Source organism: Nothobranchius furzeri, chromosome 7, assembly GCF_043380555.1.
Source record: "Nothobranchius furzeri strain GRZ-AD chromosome 7, NfurGRZ-RIMD1, whole genome shotgun sequence".
In the NCBI taxonomy this organism is placed as follows: Eukaryota; Metazoa; Chordata; class Actinopteri; order Cyprinodontiformes; family Nothobranchiidae; genus Nothobranchius; species Nothobranchius furzeri.
The window spans coordinates 59,965,651-59,982,047 of record NC_091747.1 but is presented as its reverse complement, the minus strand read 5'-3'; the positions used below and the strand labels follow the sequence as shown (position 1 = coordinate 59,982,047).

The following is a 16,397-nucleotide window of genomic DNA, read 5'->3' as shown; positions in this document are numbered from 1 at the left end:
ACTTGAAGTTGCGCACATTTTTCCGCTAAGTTTTCTTTGATAAATCCCAAAGTTTGCGTGGAAAGTTGCTTACGCAGTTTTCCGACCCCGCTTTGTGCATAAGCAAGCTTGATAAATGAGGCCCCCTGGTCTATAGGGCCTTACATGGACAAGCACCATCATACATTGGTGATCTTCTTAGTCCCTACACCCCCAGCAGGTCCCTGAGGTCCAGTGACCAAAGCCTACTGGTTGTGCAGCACCAGGCTAAAGACCAAAGGTGACAGATCATCTGCTGCTGTGGCCCCCAGACTCTGGACCTCTCTCCCCCTGAACCTGTGGACTCAGTGGTCTCCTTTAAAAAGCAGCTGAAGACTCACTTGTTCAGACTGGTTTTTGTATGACCTTCATCACCCTCTCCTTGTTCTGCTCTCCCCACCTATTCCACCTTCCTCAGGATCCACTGATTTCCCTCTTTCCTGTTCACTCTCTCTTCCTTTACATTTTTTAATCACAATTGTCTATTTTTTGCTCATTTGAAATATATTTTTAACCATTTTCTAAATTCTTTTTAAATATCTTTTTACATTTTTTGTTTTTGTGAAGCGCCTCGTGATTTTTATCTTGAGAGGCGCTATAGAAAAGATCTTCTTCTTCTTCTTCTTCTTCTTCTTCTTCTTCTTCGTCTTCTTCTTCGTCTTCTTCTTCGTCTTCTTCTTCTTCTTCTTCTTCGTCTTCTTCGTCTTCGTCTTCTTCTTCTTCGTCTTCTTCTTCTTCGTCTTCTTCTTCTTCGTCTTCTTCTTCTTCGTCTTCTTCTTCTTCGTCTTCTTCGTCTTCGTCTTCTTCGTCTTCGTCTTCTTCGTCTTCTTCTTCGTCTTCTTCTTCGTCTTCTTCTTCTTCTTCGTCTTCTTCTTCGTCTTCTTCTTCTTCTTCTTCTTCTTCTTCTTCTTCTTCTTCTTCTTCTTCTTCGTCTTCGTCTTCGTCTTCTTCGTCTTCGTCTTCTTCGTCTTCGTCTTCGTCTTCTTCTTCTTCTTCTTCTTCTTCTTCTTCTTCTTCTTCTTCTTCTTCTTCAGTGAAACCTCTGTAGTCGAGATAAATAGAACATAAAATAAACCAGACCTTAGTGGATACATGCTGCCATCTTTCTCCTCGCTTGTTATCGCACGAACTGCCGAAATCACGCGTGGTCTTGCAATTCTTCGGTAATTTTGTGACCTCGTGGAACCCTTTTGCTGTCGTTTCACGTCTGAGACACTCCTGGTTGGAAGCAAGCTTGTGGGTAAAATGCGGTTGGCAAACAACGAATGGTGCATTACCGCCACCAACTAGTGTGGAGTGTGGTCTGGAACAGCGCTCTCTAACCAAAACCAAACAGGGAAAAAAAAACCCTCAAAGTCTCCCGAACATCCTTATCTCTTTCAAAAACCAAAATAAAATCTGTAAACAGTCACTTCTTGAATTTTGTCTCAATAAATCAACAAGATCCAGTTTCACTTTCATCTGACTAAGATTGTGAACCATTGTCCTTCTTTCCGCCTGATATTTCTGACATTGTAATATAACATGATCTATAGTTTCGTCCTCTCCACAATAATCACATTTCCCTGTATTATGTTTCCCTATCGTGAATAATGTTTTATTTAACCCAGTATGTCCAAACCTTAGTCTAGCAATGATCACCTCCTCTCTCCTACTCCTTCCAGTGTTTCTCATTTCTCCCACTCTTCTTTGAATTTTATTCAACCATCTTCCTCTCCTTTCCTCCTCCCATAGTTTTTGTCATTTCTTCTTCATTTCTTGCCTTATTATGCTCTTGATCTCTTTTTGACAAAAGTGAATATCTAACTGAACCGATGCATTTATTGTTGCTTCCATAGCCTCTGATTCAACCTTGACTTGTGTGAATGTTTTCAGCTGAGAACCTTTCCCACTCGGGAGAGTATGATGCAGCAAACCCTGCGGGATGAAGAGGGAAGTCTGGCGTTCGTTAAAGCAACAGGAAGTCTCTTCCTGAAGGTTTCCCAGGGATGGAAGGAGATACAGGTGTGTTTTACTCAAGTGTGATGATTGTTAAGAATTAAGTGTTGAAAAATAGGATGTGATCTAAAAACGTGCTTTACCAGCCTTCGCTGAAGAGTTCAAACAGCGTGATGTTTATGAAACATTAACTGGGAATCAGGAGGGAACGTTTCTGAAGGTGATGTGGTTTTTGAAAGAAGGATTAATGATGTGCTGCAGCTCCCATTCATTTAAATCGAGGACCTTATGCTGTTGTGTGCAGTCAAGTGTTTAGCCCTTTTCACTTAAAAAAAGCATTAAATCACTAGAAGCTGCCACTCATCTGAGTTTTATTACTGACGCTGTACTTATCAGCACTGAAGAACAACTTCTTCCAGTATAAATATTTTGTTTTTGTCCTCAAAGCTTGGAAATCTGATCCACCTCTCCAGTAACATCATACCCCAAGATGAGGTACCCATTTAAAAAACAAACTGTCCCGTACGTTAGTGGAATTTTCAATTGAAACATCTTTTTAAACTTCGTTCAGCCTCAGTTTGCGTATCAAGCAAGAGGAGAGACTATGCAACGAGTCCGTTCAGCGAGTGAAAGGCTGACCCTGGTGGCCCTGAACCAGCCTCACTCTGGGAACATGATGGGACTCGACACGGTGGATCGGATGTGCTACGAGCAGGCTAAAGCCATGGGTCTGCCTCCAAACTACCGAGCCTTCATTTCCTCCAACAAACAAGACCTGGTCCATGTGGTCTATCCTGGCTTCAGGGAAACGCTGCCAGTAACCAACCTCAGGGTGAGTCGGCTCTCTTTCTCTAAGACAGATCTGATAAACGTGTTTTTCATGTATGACCCACGGTGTCTCGTCACCCTCAGGGAGATGTGATGTTTAGGAACTGGCGCTCAATATTCAGCGGTGACGGCGGGCCAATCAGTACCAGGATACCCATCTATTCCTTCGATGGCCGGGATGTTTTAGCCGACCCGTTCTGGTTTGTAAACTCTGTTTTTATTTAGTGTGTTTCTGTTCTGCGCGATATTGGAAAAATATACAGGAATTTTAAACTGAAGACCTGAAAAGCACTTTATGTGGGGTTGCACTAGGGCTGCTCAATTAATCGAATTTTAATCACGATTACGATCTGAGTTTTGAACGATTATAAAAAACAAAACAAGCCGATTATTTGCTCCTCCCGCTTGCGCTGCCCTGAGTTGCAAATGAAGCGCTCCTCACAGTGTTGCCAACTTAGCGACTTTGACCCTATTTCTAACAGCTTTTCAGACCCCCTTCTTGACTTTTTAATCCTAAAAGTACCTAGCGAACACCTCAGAAACATCTCTGGTAACCCTTAGCTACTTTCTGGATAACTATCGTCGACGTTTCCTGCAGGTTAGCTAAACACTCCGCCTGCACTCCGGACCGTTCTTCAGGACATTAGGAAAGGGAATGATGTAGTGATGTGTCAGTCGCTAAAGACAGCTCTCGGAGCCGCCCTGCTCCCTGTTGGAGTAACCAGAGTGAGTGACACACACCGCACCTGCGGACTCCTGAGCCACTAAAAACAGCTAAATGTGCGCGTGCGGCGCGCTAAACACACGTGCAGCTTGCCCCTGATTGCTGTGAGACCGGGTTGGGGGGTGGGGGGTGCAGCTGTGGTTGGGACAATTATTACATTAACTGATGGACTTGTAAATAAATAGTTTGTAAATAAGGTAGAAATAACTTCCTCACGCTGATAAATAATAACTAATCTCTCTGAGGACACGGTGCTAGTGCACTCTCCTACAGCACCTTGACACAACTCAATAAATGTTATGCAACATTTTGTGAACATCAATTTATTTGCATTTATTTGTTATAAATGCCACTGTATAATTCTTGCTGTCAGTATTTGCAAGATATTGGTATTTGGTTCTGTACTGGTTAGACTTAAATGAGTTAAACCAAGGTCTACAGCCCTTGGGTCATAGACTATGAGCTATAAGTATATTGGTCTTTTTATACTGGGAATCAGGAGTTCTTTTAGTGATCATCTTGTTTCTTATTTTTGTCCTGATTGTGCCCTGAGCAATTTTATGACTGAATAAAAACAAATAAAATCAACATAAATTGAAAAATCGTCCTAAATAATCGTGATCTCAATTTCAGTCACCATAATCGTGATTATTATTTTTGCCATAATCGAGCAGCCCTAGGTTGCACTACTGACATCTGGTTGATAATGAAGCAGATGGTGGTTCACATACCTCTGGTGGTAAATTACATCCTTCCAGGTCAGTTCAAGGATAGAATCATAAGTGTAGGCACAGTTAACACGCTCAGAAATACTAAATAATGTTAAACTCACCAGTGACAGCCTTATATTATTGACAGAATAAAGCCTTTTCAAGTGATTCACATCTTACCTGATCCAACAGGTGAAGGGTTACCCCATACCCACTATGGTAGGTTATGCCTCCCTCTATTCTCAAGTCTCCAGCCCAAACCAACCGCTGCACGATATGTGGTTGATTGATCAAATAGCCAAATAACTAGAGGTGCTGAAAAAAATCGATTCAAGTCTGAATCTGGATTCTTATTTACAAAGATTCAGAATCGATTCACAAAGGTTCAGAGTCGATTCCAAGAACTCAAATATTTGGCACGTTACAGGTTTGAGATGCACTTTTTTGATCTTTGTTAGGAGAGTCAGTACTCTGATTACTTTTGTGGTCCCATAAACTGAGATGATTTATGTTTGAATCTGCTGATAAGAGGGCACTTGATGTCATTTTTTCCATACTCAGAAATTTGAGACATTCTCATATTTGTTTTCTAAGTTGATAAATGAGTACTCAGGATTACTCATGTAACTTGTTTCTACACATACTTGAAAAGTATTTGACCATATTACTTTCAGAGCTACTGTTAGGCAACTACAGATTTGTTATATTTTACAAGGTAAACATAAATAAATGTTGCCTTTTGGTCAAAAGATTGTTTCTGTTTACAGTTTTAGAATCACTTTATTTTACATTATAAATTTGCATTTTTGGAGCATGACCAGTTTAAAGTCAAATAAAAATGTCCCACAGCTTTAACTAACTTGTACAAACAATCCTGGAGCTGACACTCTTTGTTAATACTGATTGTGAATCGATTTAAATTGAGAATCGAGAATCGATTCTGAATCGAATCGGCACCCCAAGAACCGGAATCGAATTAAATCATGAGCTGCTCTAAGATTCACATCCCTACAAATACATCCCAAAAATAATGAAGTCTCACATAACCAACCTTCTTGTGGTCTGCTTCTGAAATTTGTGAGAACCATTTTGAGTTGTGGGTCGCAGGTACCCTTCACATTAGATTAGAATACCTTACACGACTTGAGATGTGACGATCATGCACACATAGATTCACTGTAAAACCGAAGGTTGAAAATAATCAAATATATTGAGTAAGAAACTCATAATTTTAACATAGTTTTTAGAACTCAAATGTGTTGAATTGGTTCAACTTTTTCATTGTTAAGAGCAACGTGTTCCTCTGGTGTCCGTGAGGGCGAACAGTGGTCAGCGTTCCTCCGACGTCTGTCACAGCGGTGGCTGGTGGGTGGGTGGTGAGCGGGTGCGCTTTACCGACTTCTGGGGAGGTTTATTTGCAATTTCATTAACTCCAATTTTTTTTTGTGTAATCAGTTTCATCAAAAATTTTGAGTTATCAACTTATCGGGTTTTACAGTGCTGGGATGTCAATGCTCAAACCTAAATGTGGACTTAAGCTGCACAATGTTAACACTTTCTATGCTTCTTTCACCAGGCCTTCAAAAAGCATCTGGCACGGCTCGACCAGCAGAGGTGTAAGAGTGGTCGACAAACACTGCGAGACGTGGCAAGCGGATGATTTCCCCGTCATGGGTCAGTCATCCAGCCTGACCTCAGGTCTGCTCCTGGGCCAGCAGACACGAAGCTGCTCCAACCAGTACATCGTCCTCTGCATCGAGACCCACAGAAACTCCTAAATCTGCCACAGAATCCAGCCTAAGCCCTGCAAATCCTGAAGGACTCCAGGGATAAATTTAAGGACTTGAGCTTTAGAAAATCTTTGGTGCTATGTCTTTTTTTTTTTTAAACAATGTCACCTCTGGATTTTCTTTTAAAAGAGGACTTTAGGACAAGAAGAAGTGACTTTAGCTGCAAAATGACAAAACTCTGTCATCAAGACAATACAAAATAACAGATTGCTATTTTTTCCTGCAGCCACAAAAGTAAGCTGAGGGTAAGACTTTATTATTTTAAGATTGATGGTAGAAAGAGAGGATGGCTGCTGGATTCTGCACCTAAATATGGTGGTCCAAAGACTTTTTGCTGCAGGCTTTGGTTTGTTTGCAGGTTGTCTTGGAGGTTTTAAGCATATATAAATAAGAAAGGAATGGTCTACTTTAGTCCGAGCTTTCTGCAACTTGTCCAAAAATGATGAGACCAGACATCCTGAAAGGCCACCAAAATCCTTTTTGATGCACTGTATTTTTTAAAAATGATCTTTTCAACATTTTTTGAAAGTGTTGTTTCTGTCGTAACTTTTACATTGGTGAGATATTTCCTCTCATCAGCTTTATCTCGTCTGCTTATTTAATTTAAGCTCAGCAATTTATTTATAATGTCACACCACATAACCTAAATTCAAAAGAAAGAAATTAAGAATGTAATATATCATTTGTCTGTTTCCTTTCACAATTTTTCTCATGTTTGTTTTTTGGTTGTCCTTTTTTAAATTAAAGTCCTTTATGAATGTCAACATAAGTATAAATAAAGTTCCACCAGGGATTATGGACACTTAAAATCAAGCAATACAGAAATGAAAAGGTTTTGTAAAAGTTTTGTATAAATATTTGTGCTTTCTCGAATAAAATTATCTTTTTTCATTGTTTGGTCATTTTATTTTCAGTGCAATTCAGAATTTTCTCGTTAGTTTCTTTTTATATAGTCAACTTTTTACAGTTTTCCAACAACTAACTGGGTATGATTGGGATGGGACAACAATAAAAATATATAACATACTATTGTTTTAATTCAATGATTTATTATATTTTTAAATTAATCGGGTTTCTATTTGTTTTACTTTGAAAAGTCCATTTCGGAAACGGTAGTAGCCAAACATTTATTCTGAAGGCAATAAACCGGAAGTGTGTTGAGACGAACACCGTACCGCGCACAGTCTATGGTCCCGCGTAGTTCGGTTTTAGTTCTACAAACATGTTTCTTTTTGTGCTTTTTATTTCAATCTTTTTTACTCCTTTTTGTTTGTCGGTCAACAGAAATGACGCACCTATAATCGGTGAGTTCACGCGGTGTTTACGAAGTTAAGCTAGCAAGCTAGGTACATTTCTGTGAAGCAAAAAGTGTCGAGTCATTGTTTTGTTTCTGCAACGCCACCGAAAACCAGGTGTTCTGGCCCAGGAGCTGCGTTCATCCAGAACATCCCAGCGGGCTTACATCGCTGCTTCTTATGTGAAGTTCCTGGAGGCAGCTGGGGCCAGAGTTGTTCCCGTAATGTGAGTTTTTATGCTGCGAAAAAGAAGCGGACATTGTCGGTGTTATGGGGCAGAATAAACCACACGTTCATCTTGCTACAGGATCAACCAGGCACCAGAGGAATACAAGAAACTGTTCAACTCCATTAATGGGTAACAACAAAGCTTTCATCACACTAACGTGCTTAAAGGTCAGTTTGAGCGGTTCAATCAAGTTTGGCCATTTTATTAGGTCCACCAGCTAATCAGCCAGTCACATGGCAGCCACTAAACAGAAAAAGATGAGTGAAGTTATTAGGGTTCCAGATGGGATTTTCACCCACAACCATCTCTAGGGTCAGATATCCAGTTAATGGGAAATCCACGTAGATTTATCATCTTGTTGCCTTTATGCCAAACCAGTACCAGCAAGACCTAGGGCTGCCGCAAACTAATGCCAGTTTTGTTGACGATTAGTCGACCAATTGTGCCATTCATAAATGTTTAGCTTGTTGCTCTAATATGCCTAACGTTAATAGCTTCTAAACTCACCTAAAGGATGATTAGGAACACCATCTAATACGGTGTTTGACCCCCTTTCGCCTTCAGAACTGCCTTAGTTCTACGTGGCATTGATTCAACAATGAACTGAAAGCATCCTTTAGAAATATTGGCCCATATTGGTAGGATAGCATCTTGCAGTTGATGGAAATTTGTGGGATTCACATCCAGGGCACGAGGCTCCCGTTCCACCACATCCCAAAGATGTGTCTATTACTACATTCCCCAGCGGTAGATTAGTGAGAAAAACCCCATCTGTAACTTCTGGTCTGGCAGTCGTCCGTCTGCTTTTGTCTAGCATAAACAATGGAAGTGAATGGGAAGTAGTAGCCTTTTGGTTGCAAATGACTCAATAATGATAGCAATTATTCTCGTTGAGCTCAATAATCATGTCGACTGCAAATGTAAGTAAGAAATAACACAAAGGATGGACAGGAGCCAATTTAGACTTGGGACTATATTATGACAAAGTACTGCTGTAAGCACAAACACACTCGCATAGCTACTATCCAGTTCAGCAGTAAGCTTCAGTAACTATGGAAGAGTACATGACAAACGCAGATGATGACTTTTTTGATTTTCAAATTCCAAAACCCTACCTGTTGTATCCATGCGCCATGCAGCGGCGGGTTACAGCGGTGCTTTGTCGTCATATAGTCTCAGCTCTGAATCGGCTCATGCAAATACTGTGTTACTTCTCACTTTTCATTTGCAGGCGACATGATTATTGAGCTCAACAAGAATAATTGGTATCATTAAGCTCTTCCGGTTCTTGGCGGGTGCAGACGCTTTTTTACTCCTCTCCTCCTTATCTTATCCTCAAGGCCCTTTGTCTGTCTGTGTGTGCTGGGTGCACGGCTGCTTCAGCATTTTTTCTGGAAACTGAAATTCACTAAAATGGATCTCGTCAGTTGGTCTCTCAACGCGACTGATGACATTTTTTCAATGATGAGAACGGGAGAAGGGGCTCCCGGATGCCCCTCTGGGACAGACCCAGTTGGACACATCATGGATTCCTGGAAACAATGGAACTTGATTTGTTTATCTCAGCTGTCTGTGGAGGACTCTGAAGACGTGTGGATATCCGTGGTGTTGGTGTCAGGTTTCCTGCTCATTGGTCTTGGAGGCTACCTGGCTTACCGGAAAATTAACGAGCTGTCGAGGAATATTGGCCTGATCCCGGAGCTCAGAGATGGTTTGCACCGCGCTGTGAATTCACAGACTCTAATTGTCGAGATGAATCGTAAGCTTGGAGCTTTGGCCGAGATTCATTCATTGGCACAAACGATCACAACATGCCCTATAGGTAATAAATTGTAAGTCGCTTTGGATAAAAGCGTCTGCTAAATGAATAAACATAAAAGATGGATGCCATCCAGGAGAGAGTGGATGAATCAGCACGGACTGGGGTAGATTAATGTCCATTATTGGGATTTTGAGAGGTTGAGGACCAACAAACTGTAAGACAGAGAGGAAATTATTTCTGTCTGGCCCCAAGACAATTTCTAATCGGAATCTGGCGCCATTGAGCCTGCAAGGCTCCAACGAAAACTCCCCCCTCAGAAGATATGTGGAATGTGCCGTCACTATGGCAACTCAACTCTGTCTCCTTTCCCAGCGGGACTGCGGGAAGGCCGCTGAAATGTTCCTGGGTCACTGCAACCCTCCAACCCTCAATGCTCCTCCCCCTATCCACACTGAGGTGACATGCGCTGCTTATCGTGGCTGCAGGAACTGAAGTGGGGATAGTCCCAACCCACCACCCCACCTAGTGGACACTTATGTTGTGTTGTCTGAAGTCTGTTGCATATCTGTCTGAGGTGTTTTTTTGCAGAGCAAAGCTGCCCTCCTGGTGGAGGGTAACTCTGAAGTGCCTTTTTCTTCCCTCCACCTGAACCAATCCTCATGTAACCCTCTTATCTCTATTAAGGTAGCGCGACTCAGGGTTGCGAATGACCACAGTCACCAATTCTTGTCATGTGTCTTGCCCATGTATGTCTGATCTCTGAATTGTGTGTACTGAAACTCTAATTTCCCTCTCGGATTAATAAAATATCTTTGATTTGATTTGATTGATTGATTATTGAGTCATTTGCAACCAAAATGATGTTGGCAGCTAACAAGAGGTAAACTTACCGAGGCAACTCTTTAGTCTCCGCTGTGACGTGCATCCTTGTAAAGTGCTCGTGCATCGTCGATGTGCTTCTGTTAATTGAGTTTCTCTTCACTACTTTCCCCTCGTTAGTCCGTTGTCTACTCGCCATGTTTTCTTTCTCCGGTGACGAAAGCTGATCTGGGTGGCCACTAATGAGCATGCGCCTCAGAGCTGAACACGGCAACTGACCCGGATGGCGACCTCTACATGGGCGTTGAGCAGAGAGGCAGGAAGCGTTCACCGAACATGCCACCGCAGTCCAGATAATAAAAAAAAATGTTTATAAAATAAACAATGTGTTGACTATTAAATTAACAGTCGACTATTTTGTGCGTCAATGTTGTCGTGACTAGTCGACCAATCGTGGCAACCCTACTGCAAACCCCGTTTTTATTGTTTTAACACATCGCTGCTGCTTGTCAAATGATCTTTGTATTTTTACAGAATCCTCCTGCCAGGTGGGGGTGTAAACATCACCTCATCCGGCTACGAGCGGGCTGCAAAATTTTTTTATGAGCTTGCTATTGAGGTGAGAATGTATACTACCCCCAGCTGAACTTTAATCTGCTGATTCTGGTTGGCGATTATTAATCTGTGTTACCCTTCAGGCCAACAAGAGGGAAGATTATTTTCCTGTGTGGGGTACCTGTCTCGGGTTTGAGCAGCTGATCTATTTGACGAGCGGGAAGAACTTACTGACAAACACCGAGACCAGCGGCCTTGCTCTGCCCCTGAACTTCACCAAAGGTACGGCTCGTTTAAGAGGTCAGATATATGAAGCTGACTGTAACTTTTATGCAATCTAAAAAAACTTGTATGGAAAATATATAAATTTCTCTCAAAATGTCAAAGAACAGACATCGTGTTTTTGTTTACTATCAGCAGTGTTGTGCCCAAACGAGTTCATTGAACGATAGTTCGTGAATTCGTTCGTTTTTTTTTTGTGAACGTGAACTGAACTTGTTCTTATTTTGCCTGACGAACGTAAAAGTTCATCCTGGCGTGTGTGAACGGGTTTTTGAACACGTTCTTTCACCGTACTAGCTCCAGATCTCCACGGAGCTTTTCTGGAGCTAAAGCCTAGCTAAAACATCCTGTTAACCATAGAGTTTATAAAAAGTAGAACCTGCAAAAGCGGCCAAACATAGGCAGCAGCGGTTGGTGCGGCGTCTACTCTTCTACGTCTATGCTGTGTGCAGGAGTCAAAGTTCATTCAGAAAAATTGAAAAGAGACTTAACTGAAAGATTATATATTTTTTTCTTTGCACTTTTAATATGTTTAGTTTGCTACCTCAGCCTGCTTCCTAAAACCCTTTTCATATTGACATTCTGGAATATGTGTGGACAATGCAATCCGGTTTTTAACCAGAACTGTGTTTTCAGACACACCACTTTTGTACCGGAACTTGTCCTTTCGGCTGCCTTCACACATCAGGAAAACGTTCCAGATGTCTGGATTGAAATAATGATTGAATCATGTTACAAAATGAGAATTGCATGCTACAAAACTAATTTACCTGCTACAACATGAAAGTTACGCATTACAAAACATGAATTTCATGCTACAAAACAAAAGTCACAGTTACAAAACTTGGTACAATTTAAAGAGTAACTCAACCCCAAAATGTCTGTGAAGGTTTTCAGTCATCCAGGTCATTGTAGTCTAATGAGCTTTGAAAGAAAAGCGTCTGGACTTCTTTGAGTTGCTTGAAGATGTTTCACCTCTCATCCGAGAGGCTTCTTCAGTTCTAAGGTCAAATGGTGGAGAGTCCCAGATTTAAACCCAGTGGGAGTTTCTCCCCGAAGAGGGAACAAAAGACCCCCTGATGATCTTCTACATAAACACATGAGCCAAGGTGTGAGACCTCTACATCGGAGAAACCAAACAGCCACTTCACAAGCGCATGGCACAACTTTGAAGAGCCACCTCCACGGGACAGCACTCAGCAGTTCATTTGCATCTAAAGGACAAAGGTCACTCTTTCGAGGATGCCAATGTTCACATTTTGGACAGAGAGGACAGATGGTTTGAAAGAGGAGTAAAGGAAGCCATTTATGTCCACTGTGAGCAACCATCTTTGAACAGAGGCGGTGGTTTACGACACCAACTGTCTGCCATCTATAATCCAGTTTTGAGATCCCTTCCCAGATGCCTCAACGCCCACGCATATCCTGGGCCATCTGACCTCAGGAATTCACATGATAGGGTGGGGCCAGGCTTCACAATGAGCTCACCCGAAACTCTGGCTGAATAGGACCCACACCTTGGCTCATGTGTTTATGTAGAAGATCATCAGGGGGTCTTTTGTTCCCTCTTCGGGGAGAAACTCCTACTGGGTTTAAATCTGGGACTCTCCACCATTTGACCTTAGAACTGAAGAAGCCTCTCGGATGAGAGGTGAAACGTCTTCAAGCAACTCAAAGAAGTCCAGACGTTTTTCTTTCAAAGCTCATTAGTCAACCCCAAAATAAAAAGTTTTCGCTTATAAACTGTATAATTGTGTCTTTACAATTTCAGTCTTTCTGTTTCTGTGCAATTTTTTGACAAGTTTGTGTAAACTTGATTAAATCTAGAATCTTGGTCTAAAAACGTCTTAGTGCTGCCCCCTGTGGCAGAACAGCAGCTACTGCATTTTAAACTTGTGATTGACTGGGGCTGGAACAATTTCACGTCATCGGTACAGTCTCCTCCCAGTCCCCCTCCCTCCCAGGATGGAAATTCCCCACACTTGGCTGCGCCACTCTGTGCCTCTTGGCAACGCCCACTTTCATTTCATTTTTCAAATCTTAACTAGGGGTGGAGTTGCATTTTCTGATGGTGTGCAGTCCCTCTTTAAAAATAATATTGTCCCAATTAAGGCTGCGCAATGTCGAAAATTTATCGTTACCGAAATTTGTGACTCTTGTTGAGATAAATTTTCCCATGTCAGTAAATTTGATAATAAAAAAATGAAAATATGTGTGTAGGTTAGCAACATTCATGTCCTTTAAGAAGCTGTACCACCTTGAGTCACGTAAAAATGTGACTCAACTTAATTTACTTGACAGCCCCATCTAGTGGACAACATTTGTTCCTGCGCATACCTGTAGTTATCGTCCATTTATCGTTATCGAGGTGAAATCCTCAATATATCGTGATATTGGTTTTAAGCCACACCGCCCAGCCCTAGTCCCAATCCTAGTTCCATTTTAACATTTTTTCTCTAAATTACTTATATGAGATAATATAATTAGATGTAATATTTTATTATATAAAATGCAACAAAAATGGGAAATAAAATCAATCTCTTTCACCTGCAGGCATGTTTAGATTTACAAACAGCAGGTTTTTCATTGAAGAAACTTGAAACGAGACCGTTTTGAGCAAAGTTGTGTATTTGTTAGATTTATGGTGTTTTATTTCTTCTCCAGAGGCCAAAACCAGCAGGATCTTTCAAGCGTTTCCTGCTGAACTCATGGCAGATTTATCATCTGAGCCTCTGACTGTAAATTCTCACAATTGGAGTTTGGCTGTGTTGGTACGTCTTTATTACTGACATGATCACAAAAAGCTCTTGGAACCATGATGACTCAGCAGTTTTCCCCCTCAGACTTACAACAAAAATGACGAATTAAGGAAATTCTACAAAGTTGTTTCTACAAACACAGACGGAAACGTGGAGTTTGTGTCAACAATGGAAGGTAATTCTAACACAACACGGTCTAACAACTTCAAGTAAAAAATTACAACTAATTAAAACAGATTTTTTTTCCCCTCTTGCCTCTATGCAGCATACGATTACCCGATTTACGGGACTCAGTGGCATCCAGAGAAAAATGCGTTTGAGTGGTCGAGACCTTATAATCCTCATTCTCCTTCAGCAATCAGGACAACCTTTTACATGGCTGAATTCTTAGTCAGTGAGGGTAGGAGACTAAAAGCAACATATCTGCAGCTTTCTACTGATATATATATAAACCAGTTCATCTCTTCCTGCAGCGAGGAAGAACTTCCACACCTTTGAGTCAAAGGAGGAGGAGAGCAAGGCTCTGATATACAACTACAACCCCATTTACACTGGGACCACTGGTTACTTTGAGCAAATGTATATTTTCTGACGACATCTTTGAGAAGCAGTTTGGTTTGATGAAGTATTGAAATGTTTACCGAAAGTTTATATATATATATATATATATATATATATATATATATATATATATATATATATATATATATATATATATATATATATATATATATTATTGTTGTGTTTAATGAACTAATGTTCATGTATACACTGGAAATATAAAAATTTATTCCATTATTTTTTGCTGTTCACAATCCAGCGCTTGTCTCCCGGTAGCCTCCGATGTGGCTTTTTGGATGCTTATGAGATTGCGCTGGTTCTTGTCTGACTATATCTGCTCTGCTCTGTTTTTTGGACACCGAACTGCTGAAAAACTCATTTAGTTATGCGAGTTTTCCTGTTCTTTCCAGCTGGAACTGGAGAAAGGAAGTGGGATTAGCTAATCCACCAACATGGTTGGAAGTACGATTTTTAGTTGGAATCACACACATCAGTTTTATGAGTACTAATTTAAAATAAGACTCCCCCTTCAGGGTGTTCGCAGGTCCTTAAAAAGTCTTAAATTTGCTTTTCCAAATTTAAGGCCCTAAAAATCCTTAAAAATTACAAATAATCCTTAAATACAATTTCCAAAGGTCTTAAATTACCAAAGACCCAATAAACAAGATTCTTTTATTTCTATAAAATTTTCGTGAATTTCTAGTCAGTGTTCAGCTTTTTTAGTGTATGATGTTGACATAAGCGGAACCGTACACATTCAGTTGGTTGTGAAGGGGGTCTCTTTAAATGAGCACATTAGCTGATTAAGCTAGTGGGAGAATGGGGCCATGGGGAAGTGCAAGTTTAATGGTAACTGGATGGCTAATCCCACGTCCGCGACGTGGTTAGCACCGGTTCCAGTTAATAACATGGTAATTATAGCTTAAATTTAATTTTAAAAATAGCTTAAATTTGGTCAAAGTGGCCTTAAAAAAGCTCTTAAAAAGTCTTAAATTTGGCTCCTTTAAACCTGCAGATACCCTGCCCTTTATAAATGGCTAATAAATAGTTAATAGACTAACATGTGACACTTTAAAAAAGTGTTTATTAAGCATTTAGGGAAGGAATGAGACAAAACTTGTCTATTTTCTTGCCAAATAGTGATCAAATCTGTTTTTCATCGAGAGTTGATTTCATCATCAAACTTTAATTACATTCAGGACGATACACCAAAGTGCTGAACAGTACACACGACTGAACAAATAAGAACAAGGGTAACCAAGTATTGAGTTAAAATATCAATTAGCTAGCAGCAAGATACCTCTGAAGTCGCTTATAAAACAGCTAATGAAACCCCCTAAACCATAAGTTAATGTGCAGGTTGATTTAAAAAAAAAAAGTGTCTTGAGCTTTCTCTTAAACATTACGAGCTAAGGGACTAACTGCACTGACAAAGGCCTTAATAAACATATCTTACTACATATCTTACAAATTTACAATTTACTCTTCCATTTAGGCTAGCTGTACATATCGAAAACACAGTCATAGTGCAATATAATTAGTTAGAACATGTTTCCAAATACTCAGTGCTTATAAGTTTGTAACTTGGTGTGAAATGTTTGAGATGGCAACTCAAAGTGTAACGATAAAGGTGAATAGATTTGGCACACTATTTGGCAAGGACCCTCTCAATGTATAAAAACACTTAGTGATTTATAAAGTTTTGACATATTAACATATTTATGAATATGTATTGGCTGTTTATGAGGAGAGTCTTATGGTTTGTTTGTGTATAAGCAATCTGACCCTGGCCTTATGAACATATGTAGCCAAAGTGTTGAACGGACCATTTCAGAGTGCCTTCAGTGCAGGTTTTGTATTTTTTTTTACCTGCTAGTAACCTGAGGTTATAGATTAGTATTTATTACCAACCCAGATATGGGTAAATGTTGGACTTTCAGCTATTTAGCAGTAATAATGCAAGTCCAAAGTTATCATGCTGTAAAAGTTCTTATCCAGATCCAGGACTTTGGACCATCCAGTGGTTGTGCTCGTTCCGATGTTCCCCAAAGGTAACACCATTGTGTTCTGGTGATGGTTCGTGGTTTGCAGAGCACATATCAAAGGGACAGAACCTTTATGAGCTGT

General features: G+C 40.5%; 2 protein-coding genes across 7 annotated transcripts in view; both read left to right on the top strand.

Moving 5' to 3' along the window:
• The window catches only part of LOC107383079 (collagen alpha-1(XVIII) chain), a 117,106-nt gene extending 110,473 nt beyond the window's left edge, over positions 1-6,633 (top strand). For all 6 annotated transcript variants that reach the window (XM_054751021.2, XM_015955503.3, XM_054751020.2 and 3 more), the window contains 5 exons: positions 1,894-2,022; positions 2,404-2,451; positions 2,528-2,788; positions 2,869-2,984; positions 5,795-6,633. In XM_054751021.2, coding sequence (XP_054606996.2) covers positions 1,894-2,022; positions 2,404-2,451; positions 2,528-2,788; positions 2,869-2,984; positions 5,795-5,996 — 756 coding nt within the window. In that variant the 3' untranslated portion in view covers positions 5,997-6,633. The remainder of the gene's footprint in view (positions 1-1,893; positions 2,023-2,403; positions 2,452-2,527; positions 2,789-2,868; positions 2,985-5,794) is intronic.
• A 505-nt stretch (positions 6,634-7,138) lies between these two features.
• Positions 7,139-14,388, top strand: ggh (gamma-glutamyl hydrolase (conjugase, folylpolygammaglutamyl hydrolase)). The gene is made up of 9 exons (XM_015955501.3): positions 7,139-7,312; positions 7,421-7,529; positions 7,611-7,661; positions 10,648-10,732; positions 10,812-10,950; positions 13,615-13,721; positions 13,794-13,884; positions 13,975-14,109; positions 14,183-14,388. The coding sequence occupies exons 1-9, from the start codon at positions 7,231-7,233 to the stop codon at positions 14,299-14,301; spliced, it is 918 nt and encodes a 305-aa protein (XP_015810987.1). The 5' UTR covers positions 7,139-7,230; the 3' UTR covers positions 14,302-14,388.
• Positions 14,389-16,397: the final 2,009 nt, after the last annotated feature.

What these genes read in the sequence shown, in the direction of transcription:
- ggh (XM_015955501.3), top strand. Translation starts at nt 7,231, where the DNA reads ATGTTTCTTTTTGTGCTTTTTATTTCAATCTTTTTTACTCCTTTTTGT. An exon ending in GCCAGAGTTGTTCCCGTAAT is followed by an intron (nt 7,530 to 7,610) that starts GTGAGTTTTTAT and finishes ATCTTGCTACAG; the next exon opens with GATCAACCAGGCACCAGAGG. An exon ending in CTGTTCAACTCCATTAATGG is followed by an intron (nt 7,662 to 10,647) that starts GTAACAACAAAG and finishes GTATTTTTACAG; the next exon opens with AATCCTCCTGCCAGGTGGGG.